This window comes from Nycticebus coucang, chromosome 3, assembly GCF_027406575.1.
Source record: "Nycticebus coucang isolate mNycCou1 chromosome 3, mNycCou1.pri, whole genome shotgun sequence".
Classification (NCBI taxonomy): domain Eukaryota; kingdom Metazoa; phylum Chordata; class Mammalia; order Primates; family Lorisidae; genus Nycticebus; species Nycticebus coucang.
The window spans coordinates 159917183-159930968 of NC_069782.1; the positions used below are offsets into that span (position 1 = coordinate 159917183).

Below are 13786 nucleotides of genomic sequence, written 5' to 3' on the forward strand. Positions count from 1 at the left end.
ACTGGTACCAGGAGCCCCTGCACTGGGCACGGGACGCGTGTGCCCAGCCTGGAGAGACATAAGAGGAGTGAGGGAAGTGCCCTCCCAAGTGGGCTCCAGTGGGGAAACGGGCCCTAAACGGTGCCAGGTGCAGAGACGAGAGAAAAGCAGGTGTAGAGGCAGAAGGGGCTTCACAGGCCACAGGAGACATTTCCTAAAGCAGATGACTGGGCAAAGGAGCACAGCAGGTGACAGGTGGCTGTGCAGTGTCCTGCAATGTGAGCTGTGATGTGTGAGGCCACAGCAGCTATCCCTGCAGCCCTGCAGTCCCTGCCTCCTACATCATAACACAAAGAGAAGGAAAAGCCGGTTCAGCTCCCCACAGCCCTTGAGAATGTTTACACGTTTTCTTCCCAGGGATCCAAGCATCGGGTGAAGGAACTGTGTCTGAGTCGTGGGTGTGTCAACAGCTCGGCTCTGGGCCCCAGCCTCTCTCCACAGCATGGCCCAGGGGCACCAGTGCAGGCTACTTCAGATACAGGTAAACGTTTTAAAATCAAGAAGTTTAAAAATATTCATTCTTCAAGGAAGGCCACTATTCTTCAGAGTTGGCAACTGGACGTAGCTATTGCCATGAAAACAGGTCATTCTGAGGCAACCAAGTGACCAAAAAAGTGGGGAGAGGTTTCCCCGTAGGCTTGGCCCTCAGTCTCTTGTCCAGAGGCCAGTGCCAGCCTCTGCACCTCCTGCAGCGTCTGGGAGCCGCTCCAGGCCTTTCCCAAGCACAGCATTAAGTGTGCGGAAAAAGCTGCTCATCCCATATCCAGGCTTTTCCAGGAGCAAAAAACAAAAACAAAAGCACCAAATCAAAGACAAGGGGCTCTTTTCTGGAGAGTGGTCAGTGCTGCTCCAGTGGCAAATCCTTCAGGATTTCTGGGGGCTCTGTTGGCTGTGGCAACGTGTGAGAACACGGGTGTTTGGGGACAGGAGCCCTGGGCTTGTCCTGGGCATCTGTGGGTCCTACAGGCCCTGGGAGCAGGAGGGAGCAGAGTGAGAGGGTCAGTGCCACACCATGGTCCCAGGCAAGCCACGTGAAAGCCGACTGTCAGCTTCCGTGCTGTCACCAGCAAATCCAAGGCAAAAGCACTGGGGACAACCTGATACCTATTCTTCTTAGACAAAGATGTGAACCAGCTCTTTGTGTGGGGCCCAGCTGGGACCTGCCCTCCTACCTTGCGCTGCTGGTCCTGCATCTGGCCTGTGGTGGGCATAGGGCATAGGGCTCCTAGTAACCAGCAGTCTCAGGGACACTATAAATCAGTGAGATTTCTGGTTAAAACACAGTCTTCTCATAAGTTAGGGCTTTTATTAAAACTGACAAGAAAATGCCCCCAAGGAGGACAGCAAAGAGAAGATGGGCCTTGGAGAGTAAAAATAGATGTTCTGCAGAGCTCCATGAGTCACAGCTATTGTCACCTCGGCACAATGCACCCACCCGGGAAGGCTTCCTCTGCAGACCTGGAGGGACAGCGCTGCCCCTGACACCGGGGCCTGTGTGATGCCTCCAGAGGCCCAGGAAGTGAGGTGGAAGGAGAGCTGCCCATGGCCACAGTTCTGCCTGCTCATCCAGGCGTCCAGGAGGCCCTGACCTCAGAGCAACCTGGAGAGAACCGGCCCTTTCACCCACAGGAGAAGGCCATTCTACAATTAGGAATTATGTGAGAAGCTGTAAATTCAATCGCCCAAGTTGTGCGATTCATGCAGAGGTTAGGTTTTGACATATATCTCATGACGCAGAAAACTCTGGTGATGAGGAAAACCACCCCCTGGGGCTCTGAGACCCTGAGCTCTGCAGAACTATGCACCCCTGGGGAAGTAAGTTCCGCCCACTTCAGGGGACCCTGGCACATAAGTCTCCAGCCTCAGGGGACACCAGGCTGCAGAGGAGTCGGAACTGGTCCAACACCTTCTTCCTGCAACAGGGCCTTGCCTGTCCCCGGGGGCCCCACCAGCCCACCTGTGTAAACCTGAACCTTGCCCTTCTCTCCACAGGCCTGCTGTGGAGCAAAGACCTGGCAGGCTGTGAGGGGCCTGGCTGCCACAGAGAGAAACGAGCCCACCAGGGCGCTTGGAGCAGCCAGGGAGCGAGGGATGCTTCCCCTTCCCGGCTGGGAACACTGAGCTGCAGAGTCCAGCTATAGACTGTCGGGAGAGGAACACGGGATCCCAGAGGTAGTCAGATCATTGACCCTCTTGCTGGGGCCCAAACAACCCATTTCCCTGGCCTCTGAGGACATCCTGAGGCCCTGGGGCAGGAAGGTCAAATGCCAAGAGCAGGGAAGTGAGTGGTGGCCTGTGCCCAGACTCCTCTGTGCTAAGGGAGCTCAAGGCCTCAAGGTCATGCCTTGGCCAACCATCACGAGTCTGGAAGGACTCCCTGGCCATCTCCCCTGGTCAGGGAGCTGCAGCCATCCCCCCCCATACAGCTTCTTGCATCCCCAGCAGTCACCTGAACTTCCAGGGTGCAGCTGCCCACCTAGGCCATGGGGACAGCAGCCTGGCATCACACCTGGGACACACCCTGTTCCCAGGCTCAATGTCAGGAGCAGAGGTCTCTCCTCCTTTTCCACAGAGCAGACACAGCTGAGAAGTGGCACCAGTCAGGGCAGAGCTGAGGCCTCTAGGCCCCTCAGCTCCAGAACAATCTTGTCCTCCTGCCCAGGAATGTGCCCAGAGCCAGGCACCTACCCCCGGAAGCTCGACCCCGAGGCAGTGTCCTCGCCACCTCCCTCCCCTACTTACAGTAAAAGCTTCCACCCATAAAACGTGTTCAGTGGCAACTCCCCAGACTGCCACTGTTTAGCCTGGTCCTGTCCCATCTAAACTATCTAGATTGTGCCTGGTGCTTACTACTGCCAACCTCAGACAACGCGGGAACCTTCATAAATTACTGATTAGGGCGACCGCCAGATCAATGCATCTCCAGACTGGCTGTGGCTCAGCCCGCCTGGACCACAGAGGCCCCACAGCAGCTCCCCCACTCCTGAGCCCAGGCCACCCAGAGTGGTCCAGCTGCTCAAGGCCAGGCCCACAGAGGACAGAGCGACTCCTGGACAGCCAAGGCCCTCAGGCCAGGCACTGGTTATTCATGGGCTTTTAGGGCCAGGAAGATGGGGTGGACCTAGGCAGGCTGGATAATAGGGGGATAAGAAGTAACATGAGGCTAACAGGAAGAGGTGCAGGTGGGAAGGCTTCCCCAAAATCAGAGAGCATGAGTCTCACTGTGCAGCCAACTGTGGGGCCAGAGTGGCAGGTGGGGTGCTCCACTGCAGGGCTGTGAGGAGGAGTGGCAGGGTCCCGCCTGTGAGCCAATGACAGGAGGTCAGGCCTGACACCACCACAGCCCACCAAGCCCATCACCCTCCAGGGCCCTCTTCAGACACCAGAAGGGGCCCAGAGCTGAGGGCCTTCCCCAGGGGACCCATAAGTGGCCCTGAGGACCTAGCAAAACAGGTGTAAGGACCTGAGGACCTGAGGCTGGAGCTCCTGTGCACCTGTGTATGAACTCTCATCTTCCACGGCTTGTCACCTGTAGCCCACAGGGAAACCATGTCTGCCACGCTGCCTGTAGCACCAAGGAGGCCCAGGTCCAGCTAGCCCTGCCCAAAGCCCAGGCCCTGCTATAGCAGGGGGCCTGGCATCCTTGGGGATGACTACAGGAGGGCTTTGTCAGCCCCTGGTGTCCTGTGGGAAAAAGACGTACCAGCACCACCGTGTTACCCCACCCCGCTCAGCTGCTGTAGGACAGCTCTGGCCGCACAGTCCCCGGGGCTCCCAGGAGCAGCCCCAACATCTCCACCCAGGGAGGCCATCCTGCTCTGACCTAGAAAAGAGGCGGCTGCCTGTCCCCTCAGTCAGTGGAGAGGCTGTGCCATGTCTGCCGGCCCAGCAGGAGCACAAATTCCATCTTCACACCATTAGCACTGGCACAAACTCAGAGACGCCTTCCCCAGAACTGTTACCCATATGCAGACATCTTCCAGCCTCCCTTTTTCTAAAAGGGAGGGCCCGGACGTAGCCAGGGAAGCCCGTCCTGGGCTGCCTTCCAGGTGCAGGGCTCCATGCTGTCCTCAGGATGTGCTGAGATGGGCTCTCACATGGAGGGCAGGGCAGGGGGCAGGTGCAGCCTCCTTAGGCGAGTCCTCCAGGGGACCTGGACACCTACGGTCCACAGAGCCAACACCAAGATGTTCAAGCAGGTCCTTGAAAGGGGCCACTCACTGCCTCTGGACACACGTGTCTCCCTGTTGCCCTTTCTAGGAGGCCACACAGCTGCAGGCCTGGCACAGTGGCCTGTTCTACAACACGAAACCTCACACCCAGACCTGGGGCTGAGAAAAAGCTGTTTATCTGTGAAGGAATTTTATCCTAAAAATGCTAATGGTTAGAAAATATTCACTTCAATTAAAAGCATTCACTCCACAGCACATAAGCAGGGCTCATGGCTCAGTAGGGCCTTCCTGGGTTCCTGGGCAGAGCCAACTCCCAGTGCTACACAGGGGACCCCTGAGCTGGGACGGAGAGACCTCAGGGTTGAGGTGCCCTACAATCTCCACCCACAGGCCTGTGGAGGGACCTGGAGGCAGCCCAGGTCACAGCCAGAGCAAAGCTGCCCAGCTCCCATCTCGTCAGGGCTCCAGGAGCAACCCTCATGGCTCTTCTGGGCTGCGCACCCTGGTGACCCATTCCCTGCCTGCGTCATCAGGCACAGTGGGGTCATTGGTCACATCCCACACTGCCTCCCCACCACAGAACCCTCCTGCTTTCCCTGCCCGCGGCATTGGGCATAGCGGGGTCATCGGTCACCTCCCACACTGCCTCCCTACCGCAGAGCCCTCCTGCTCAGAACACACCCAGCCACAGCCTCCTTCCTGCTTTGGGCTGTGGGACCACAGCTCACCTGGGGTCTGAGTGGCCATCACACCCAGCCAGAGTCCTTGGGTCCTCCCTGGAGACCAACTCAGTCTCCTCAGCTCAGGGGACAGCTTCTGAGTGACAAAAGAGAGACCAGTCTGGGTGTCTCTGGGGAGATGGCACCGAGAGGCAGCCTGGGATGGATGACACCTCCCAATACTGATCATTGGTCCCTGGGACAGATGTGGCTGGCGAAGGGGCCCAGACCAACCTCCACAGACGCTTATCCAACCCTCCCAGGGCATCGACCAAGATCTGTGCCTGCCCAGGTGACAAGGGGAGGGCTGCAAACCTCAGACACACAGGGTCTTGCACAGCCCCACATCTGGAATGCCCGGCCCCCAACTCACTTCTATGGGCCGACCACCTCCCCATGCTGCACTGGCCCCAGGAGACTCACCACACTGAAGCCCCCATGTCCCTACCACAATAGGGGCTTCTGGTGTTCAGCAAGTTACTATGGCAACACACAGAGCCCACATGTGGAGGTGTGTGTGCAGTGTGCAGGATGGTGTGTGTGCACACAGATCACACGGACAGCACCCACCACGTGTGCTCACACTCACGCCCAGGTGCTCACCCGCACGTAAACACTCACACATGTTCACACAGCACTCACACAGGCTCATACCTGTTCACACATGTGTGCTTGCTCACACACCACACACCCACTTGCACACACACAACACCCCGTACCTCACAGACAGACACCCTCATGCTCTGTGAACATCACTAGGCTGACCCCAGCAGTTCCAAGTTCCCAGGCCTGCGTGCACAGGTGAGAGCCTGACCTGGACCCCAGCTGAGCCACCGGCCTGCAGCGCCCCAACCTCTTCTGCCCTCCCTCAGACCCGGACCCGGCCCTGGCTCCCAAACCTGCAACCTCTGTGGCCCCGAAAGTTGTGACAACCATCCCCATCCCTAACCCAGCGGCTGCTGAACTTAAAGCCATCTAGCCCACTCAAGGGCCCCCCACACCCAGAGGGGAGCAAGAAACCCCACCTTGGCTCCACAGAAGTCCCAGCCACAGGGCAGAAACAGGCCAGAAACTCACACATCAGAGCAGGTCAGTTGGAGCCTCAGACTGTGGCACAGGGGGAGGGATGGTTGCATTCTCCTGTGTAGCTGGGGACAGCCCGTGGGGGGGGGGGTCATGGCGTGGTATCTGAAGAATCCCCGTCTTGAGCCCAGCATGGGGCACCGTGTGAAGGCTGCACAGGGTGGGGGAGTAAGCCGGCCTGAGGGGTCTTCCCATCCCACCTCAGGCCTGGGGACAGAAGAGCCATGGTGGCTCCTCCCAGGCAGCACGCAGCTCCTCCCGGTGGGCTGCTGCAACTGGGGGATGCCACACACTGCACCCCCAACCTCCTCCCACCATCTGTGAAAGGGCGATGAGACAGTGACACACACGGACAGCAACGAGGACACAGCAGTGGCCCCTGGGAACCCCCCACCCAGCGCAAGGACAGATGCCACAGACCCAGAGCACCCACACATCCCTGTCCCGACTTCATGGGGCAAGTTCTCCATGTCAGTGGGTGCTGACCCTGCTCCTCCCAGTGTCGCTCAGGCTCTGTCCTGGGCACGCTGCCTGCTCCTAGCTCTGCTACCACAAACGCACACTCTGGGCATCCCCACTAAGTCCCTCACGTGCTCATTTCCTGTGGCACCTGTGACAAATGACCACAGACTTGGAGGCTAAGAAAAGCATCATTGTGCCTCCCAGTTCTGGGATTAGAAGTCTGGAAACGTGGGTCCCATCAGACTGAAATCAGGGCATTGATAGGTGCAATGGATGAATGACTATGTCTCCCCAACATCTGGTGTTGAAACCCCCAAGCCGGAAGGGGCGCTGTCAGGAGGAGGAGCATCTGGGAGGTGCTGGGTGAAGCCCTGGTCAATGGTATCAGTACCTTGTTACAGAGGCCCAGGGAGCCCCTCTGCCCCTTCCACCAAGTGAGGACACGGTGAGACGACAGCCACAGTGAACCAAGAAGCTGGTCCTCAGCAGACACGAATCTGCTGGGGCCTTGATCCTGGACTCCCCAACCTCGAGAACAGTACCAGCACAGAAGGACCAAGGCAGTGGGGCCGGGTCCAGTTCAGGATGCTAGTGGAGATTGTCGCTGTTCTGTCTTCTAGAAGCTGTGGCTCCCTTGGTTCCCGGGCTCTTCCTCTGTCCCCAGAGCCAGCAGGCAGCACCTTCACATCCCTCCCCCGACTCTCCTTGGGCACGTCCTCCAACAGGACTCTGAGGACGGCTGTGATTACATTTAGAGACCACCCAGAGAATCCAGGTCACATCTGCAGAGTACCCTGCCATGTGAGGTGACTCCAGGCTCCGAGATCAGGGCGTGGACCCCCTCAGGGCATCACTCAGCCCCTCACCTGTGCCTGGAGACCATGGATGGGTAGGAAAATGGGACGGCTCTGGGAGGTGGAAGCAGGACTCCGCTCCAAGGGGGTTTCAGTGCAGCACCCCCAGTGCCACTAACACCCAGCCTGGGGTCCTCCTGCCCAAGCCCTCTGGGGCAGGCTGCTGGGCCTCTGGGCCCATTTCACCTGGCAAGGTGGGTCCCGCAGTACCCTCACCAGGCAAAGCTGACCTGTCCCTACCACACACCAAGGCAGAGCTTGGCAGCTGCGGGTAATTGGCAGCACCACTGCCTCCCAAACCCGTCTTTATGTGTTTCAGCCCAGAAGAAAACTGTTGCTATTTGAAGACTAATTGCTCTGAGGGCCTCTTTTCAAAATGTAAATTTGGAGGCACTGCCCTACTCGTGAAGAGACATCCTCATAAATCAGGACAGTCAGTGCCCACACTACTCTCCAAAGCGCATGAGGGCCTTCGAGCTGCCTCTCCACACAACACTGGATTCCCCGTGTGCCCACCAGCCTCCTCTGAGGGAGGGGTACAGGATGGACACTAGACAGTGCCAGGGACTGAGGGCCGGAGAGTCAAAGAAGGCTTCCTGGAGCAGGTCCCAAGGGACATGGAGCTGGAGTGTGTGTTCAGGGGGCTCCAGAAAGCCCATGAGGCACGGGGGGCTAGGCAAACAGCGGGTGCACACTGCAGAGAGCAGGGGAACTCTGGAAGGCTCCCTTAGCTCCAGGGTGTGGGTATGCCACATGTACACACGTGTGTGCGCACAGGTATGTGTTAGTGCTGCACACTTGTTTGTGCAAATGTGTCTATGTTTGTGCACTGCATATGAGTGTACTGGTGCCACACGTGTGCACTTTCATGTGTGCACATCTGCATGTGTATGTGTGTTCCACAAGCATATGTGTGCACGTTTGTGTGTGTGCCCAAGGCCTGGAGAGGTTCTTCGCTCACCTGAACTCCAAGTTCACGGCGGGGCACAGCAAGACCCACACCCCCAAAGCCTCCCAAACCCACAGGGTCTGGAAAGGCCGCCAACTTGGCTACAGCACTGCTCAGAGTAAATGCCACCTTCACCTCCTGTCCCCACTGCAGCCTCCCTGCCCAGGGCAGGAGGAAAGCGCCTCCTCCCATCTGGGGTCCCCCAGGAAGTGCCAACCACAGGCTTTCTGGAGCACCCCTCCTGGGTGGCAGCCATCATGATCAGCCTCAGTCTGTCCCAGGCTTCTCTCAGCAAGGGGTTGCCATGGTTTCGTGTAACTGGTGAGTCTTCAATGTGGGCTCCAGACCAAGGGCAGAGCACAGCCCATCACATCACAAACACAAACTGCATCAAGTTTGGTTCAAGGGGAAAAAGTCCAGCTAAAACCCTGGTGCTGTGGGGAGGGAATCACAAGGCTTGGGAGCCTGTGTCACGGCCATCCCCAGAAATAACCTCTCAGCTGGAGGACACAGCCTCAGGACCCCTGTTCAGACAGGGCAACTGGCCCCTAGCAACCTCAGCCATAGGCAGAGCCACTAAAGCTGCCCCCAGAGCTCGATCAGGGGTCAGGACAATGGCGCCTCATTGCTGGACAAGGACATGGCATAGATAAGACCGGGAGGGGCAGGCAGCCGCCCCTCAGCCTCCACCAACTCCTGTATGATGGGGAACCCAGCAGCCCCCACACTCTTCTACCAGACACATGGCTGCCCTCCCAGGGCACTAGCCCCCACTGGCCAGTCCTGGACATTGCCATGAGGACCTGCTCTACAGCCCCTCACCTGGGGACCATGTCATGCCAAGGGTCTCTGGGGCCCACCCCAGTAGTTGGTGCCATCAGAGATCAGCGGGAAACCACAGCTTCCTGGTAACTAGGCCCTGGGCCCAAGGGCCCCACTTTTGAGGGCTCAGGGGACAGTATCAGCCACGTGGACAGGGTAGTGTGGGGAAAGCAGGGGAGAGAAAAGGCCCCACTGAAGTCCAGCCTAAACACCACAGTGGCGCCTGAGGCCTCCCAAGGCAGCCAAGGCTGGAATGAGCCCAAGGACACCCCTCGCTCCTGTCAGGGAGCTCCAGCCAGCTGTCAGCCCACAGAGCCCACCCCTCAGTTCAGGCCCTGGGGAAGGTGGACGCCTGCAGGCTGGCTCAGGGGGCTGAGAACCTGAGCTTGGCCACAGCTCCTCTCGGGGAGAATCTTTGGGGGCAGAATGAAGCACCCACTCTCCCCACCCCCAGCCAGAGTCAGATGGCAGCACAGCCAGTCCCTGGCCCCATGCAGTCCACAACAGGTCTTGGGTGAGAGGACAGCCCATCATCCCATGGCAATGGCCTATAGCCCCGACCACCTTCTGGACAGAGGAGCTATTTCCTAAACTGCCACAGAGAGAAGGGGGAAGCCCAGAATAGTTCCTGTCTATTTTGGTACCTTGACCCCACACAAGAACAAACATGGCCCAGGCGCACGTGTATGGGAAGTCCAGCAGGCTCTGGAGGGCAGCCCTGCCCTCCAGCTCGCACCTCTGTCCCATGCAGTGCCCAGACACCCAGAACCACCAGGCAATTCCAGGCCGGACACTCATGGGACCTCCTGTCACCCCAAAGCCAGCATGGTGAGGCCAGGTATAAGTGTCATCCTTCCCAAGCTGATGGGTGGGCATTTGTCTTGATAGAAGAGGTAAAAAAAGTCATGTGAATAGTTAAGATACTTTATTCTGACTCTTTTACTTTAGCAAAGACATTAAACTACATTAAATTCATAAAAATTCAAGCCCCACCCATCAAACCTGTGTATTCATTATACTCAGCCTAGTTTCACAGAAGGATGGAGGACAGCGGCACAGCGTGGCCCGTGGATGCGTCACAGCAGCAGAGAGGTGCTGGGAGCTGCCATGGGCAGGGACAGCCTGGGCAGAGCGGCAGGCAGCGCAGCTCTCCTGGCCTGGGGCCCCCCCAACAACAGCCCCCCAGCACACAGGTCTGATAAGAGCCAGGCCTGGGCTGCTGGATTTACAGGGGATGTGTCTGCCAGGTCAGGGGGGCAGAACACAGCCAGAGGAGCTGTGGGACCCTCCCTGCACTCAGGGGAGCCTCCTGGACTGAGCAGCCAGCAAGGACAGTGCTACTGAGATGCAAGGTCAGACCCCCCAGCCCTGCGAAGGGCCAGCTGTGCCCTCCAACTGCCCGGCTCCTGGCCAGAGCAACCTCTTCTCACGAAATTCTCTTGGAATCAGTTACAGGCAGCCAGAGTATATTAAAAAACAACAAAAACTCCTACAAATCAATAATAAAATGGCAAATAGCCAATTAAAAATAGACAAAAGGCTTGGACATACACTTGGCAAAGGAGGATACACAAAGGCCAGACAGCAGATGAGAGATACTGCCCGGTGGCGTCACCAAAGAAACGCAATTAAAGCCAGCACGGTCCTGCAGCCCCTAGAACAGCCAGTGAGACCAACAGTCACGAGCGCTGGTGACCATGGCATGGCCACCCAGGAAAGCTCTTTGGCAGTTTCTTAGAAAGTTAAACATGCACTTGCTCCACAACCCAGCAGTCCCATTCCCAGATATTTACCCACCAGAAACAAAACAGATGTCTGCACAGGGGCGTTCTCTACATACAACCTTATTCCTGACAGCCAAATACTGGAAACCACCCAAACATCCACCGACAGGAGACTAAATAAGAAAATCATGTTATATTCGTACAATGGACATCTACTCAGTGGTTTTTTAAAAAGGAACCAACTACTAATAGGAAGTAACATGGAAGAATCTCTAGAACATCACACTGAATGAAGAAGACAGATTCAAAAGAGCAAATCCTGTGTGATTCCTGTTATGTAAGCTCAGAGCAGGCAACACTAACCATGGTGACGGAAACAGCATCAGAGTTTGCCTCTGGGGATGGAGAGGGCTGCCCGGAACAGGGAACTTTCCAGAAGGATGGCGATGTTCTGCACCTCAGCTGGGCTCAGATCTGCGCCCTTGGCTTCAATCATAGTTCAATAGAAATACAGAAAATATACATCACAGATGTTTTGTAGAGGGAGGGTGTCAAGTGTTGAATCTATACATCAGGAAAAAGATGTTTACTTCTGATACCAGGTCACAGAGACTCAGGGAGAAAAGGTGACCTGCTCACGGCCACAGCCACCAGACAGCACCAGCAAGATCTGAACCTGGTCCCCAGGACAAGTTTTTACCCCCTGTGCCCAGGTAGAAGGTGAAACGAGCCAAAACAAGGGGCTGAACTGTGGCGTGTGTGGGGAGGGCCAGCAGGGAGGGACAACTGGTGCCAGACAGGGTCCGGGGAGGCGAGTTAGCCAGATGTGATTGTGGGGACATGGGCACTGGAGGAGGCTCAGCCAGTAATCCAGGGGTCAGACCAGTGGACTTCTGGCCCAGCCTTGGGGCCAGTGAGTGGGTGGGGGCTGTGGGGCAAGCAACGAGGGGCTGCAGCCATCTCTGCTGCTTGTTCCTGAGCACTGGGAGCTCAGGCCCCTGCCCTGCTGCTGTGAGGCTGCCCAACGCCAGGCCAGCCGGCCACATAGCAGCCTGAGCAACCCCCTCCAGCGCACACCCAGGCTCACCCACACAGCCTGTGATGCACATGGCCTGGGCTCAGTGTGGGCGGAATGAAGCAGGTATAGCAGGGACCAGCTCCCTTTAGAAGCAAGGTGCCCAGGCTAGCACAGAGTTCACTCTTATTCTGGAGCCTTTGATTTACCTCAGATCACACCTGTGTGTGCATGTGACTGTGGGGGTAGCTCTGTGCCCATCTGTGTGTGTCTGTGTATACATGTATACATACATGTGCCCATGGGGTAGCTCTGTGTCTGTGCATGCAGTGTGTGTTGCATGCACGTGTCTGTGTACACACGTGCGTACAGGTACAGCTCTGTGCCTGTGTCTGTGCATGTATGCACTGTGTGCACGTGTCTGTGTACACACGTGCGTACAGGTGCATCGCTGTGCCTGTGTCTGTGCATGCAGTGTGTGTTGCGTGCACATGCCTGTGTACACACATGTGCGTACAGGTGCAGCTCTGTGCCTGTGTCTGTGCATTATGCACTGCGTGCATGTGTCTGTGTACACACATGTGCGTACAGGTGCAGCTCTGTGCCTGTGTCTGTGCATTATGCACTGCGTGCACGTGTCTGTGTACACATATGTGCATACAGGTGCAGCTCTGTGCCTGTGTCTGTGCATTATGCACTGCGTGCACGTGTCTGTGTACACATATGTGCATACAGGTGCAGCTCTGTGCCTGTGTCTGTGCATGTATGCACTGCGTGCACATGTCTGTGTACACACATGTGCGTACAGGTGCAGCTCTGTGCCTGTGTCTGTGCATTATGCACTGCGTGCACGTGTCTGTGTACACACATGTGCGTACAGGTGCAGCTCTGTGCCTGTGTCTGTGCATTATGCACTGCGTGCATGTGTCTGTGTACACACATGTGCGTACAGGTGCAGCTCTGTGCCTGTGTCTGTGCATTATGCACTGCGTGCATGTGTCTGTGTACACATATGTGCATACAGGTGCAGCTCTGTGCCTGTGTCTGTGCATGTATGCACTGCGTGCACGTGTCTGTGTACACACATGTGCGTACAGGTGCAGCTCTGTGCCTGTGTCTGTGCATTATGCACTGCGTGCACATGTCTGTGTACACACATGTGCGTACAGGTGCAGCTCTGTGCCTGTGTCTGTGCATTATGCACTGCGTGCACGTGTCTGTGTACACATATGTGCGTACAGGTGCAGCTCTGTGCCTGTGTCTGTGCATGTATGCACTATGTGCATGTGTCTGTGTGCAAACGTGTGCGTGCATGTCTCTGTGTGCTTGTGGGGTGTGCACACACAAAGGTGGGGCACAGAGTCCTGCACAAGGGTCTCTTCATGTGGGCTTATTGTGCACCTGGGCTAATCTGAGAGGCACATCCTGCCTGAGGCAGGGATCCCACACAGAGATCCCTTCAGCTCCTGAGCCGGGGGGGTGCAGGGTGGAGCATGGAGATGCTGCTGCCCTCAGCACTTGGGGCTGCTTCCCAGCCCTGCCAGCTACAAGCAGAGGGCTAGAGAGAGTGTGAGGAGGCAATCCCCACAGCCATGTGCTACTACCACTGCTCTGCTCAGGGCTGCTGCCTCCTCCCTGGGCTGCCTGCTGGGCCTTGGCTGGCTGATGAATTCATCTGTCCCCAAACGCATGAAGCTCTCCCAGGGGATGAGCAGACAGTCTCACTCCTATATGTTGGTGAACAGTCAGATCCCAGACTGCTCCCATACTTCACCTGGGAGCATTCGGAACCTGCCTCACTTTGCAGAGGTGGGTGACCCACAGGGCCTGGACTCCCTGAGGGCTCCCTCACCTGACTGCTCCCATGGCCTCCTGGGAACCCCCAGGTATTTATACGCTGGTCCCTCAGACTGCTGTGGGTCTGGGAACAGTGATCCCTCAAGCCAC

The 13786-nt window shown here is 57.1% G+C and overlaps 1 protein-coding gene across 3 annotated transcripts in view; it reads right to left on the bottom strand.

The window, feature by feature from the left end:
* The window catches only part of STK32C (serine/threonine kinase 32C), a 76730-nt gene that overhangs the window by 35606 nt on the left and 27338 nt on the right, over positions 1-13786 (bottom strand). The window contains exon 2 of one of the 3 annotated variants that reach the window (XM_053584376.1): positions 4940-5027. The exons of the other annotated variants lie outside the window; for them this stretch is intronic. Coding sequence (XP_053440351.1) covers positions 4940-5027 — 88 coding nt within the window. The remainder of the gene's footprint in view (positions 1-4939; positions 5028-13786) is intronic. 3 annotated transcript variants of the gene reach the window in all.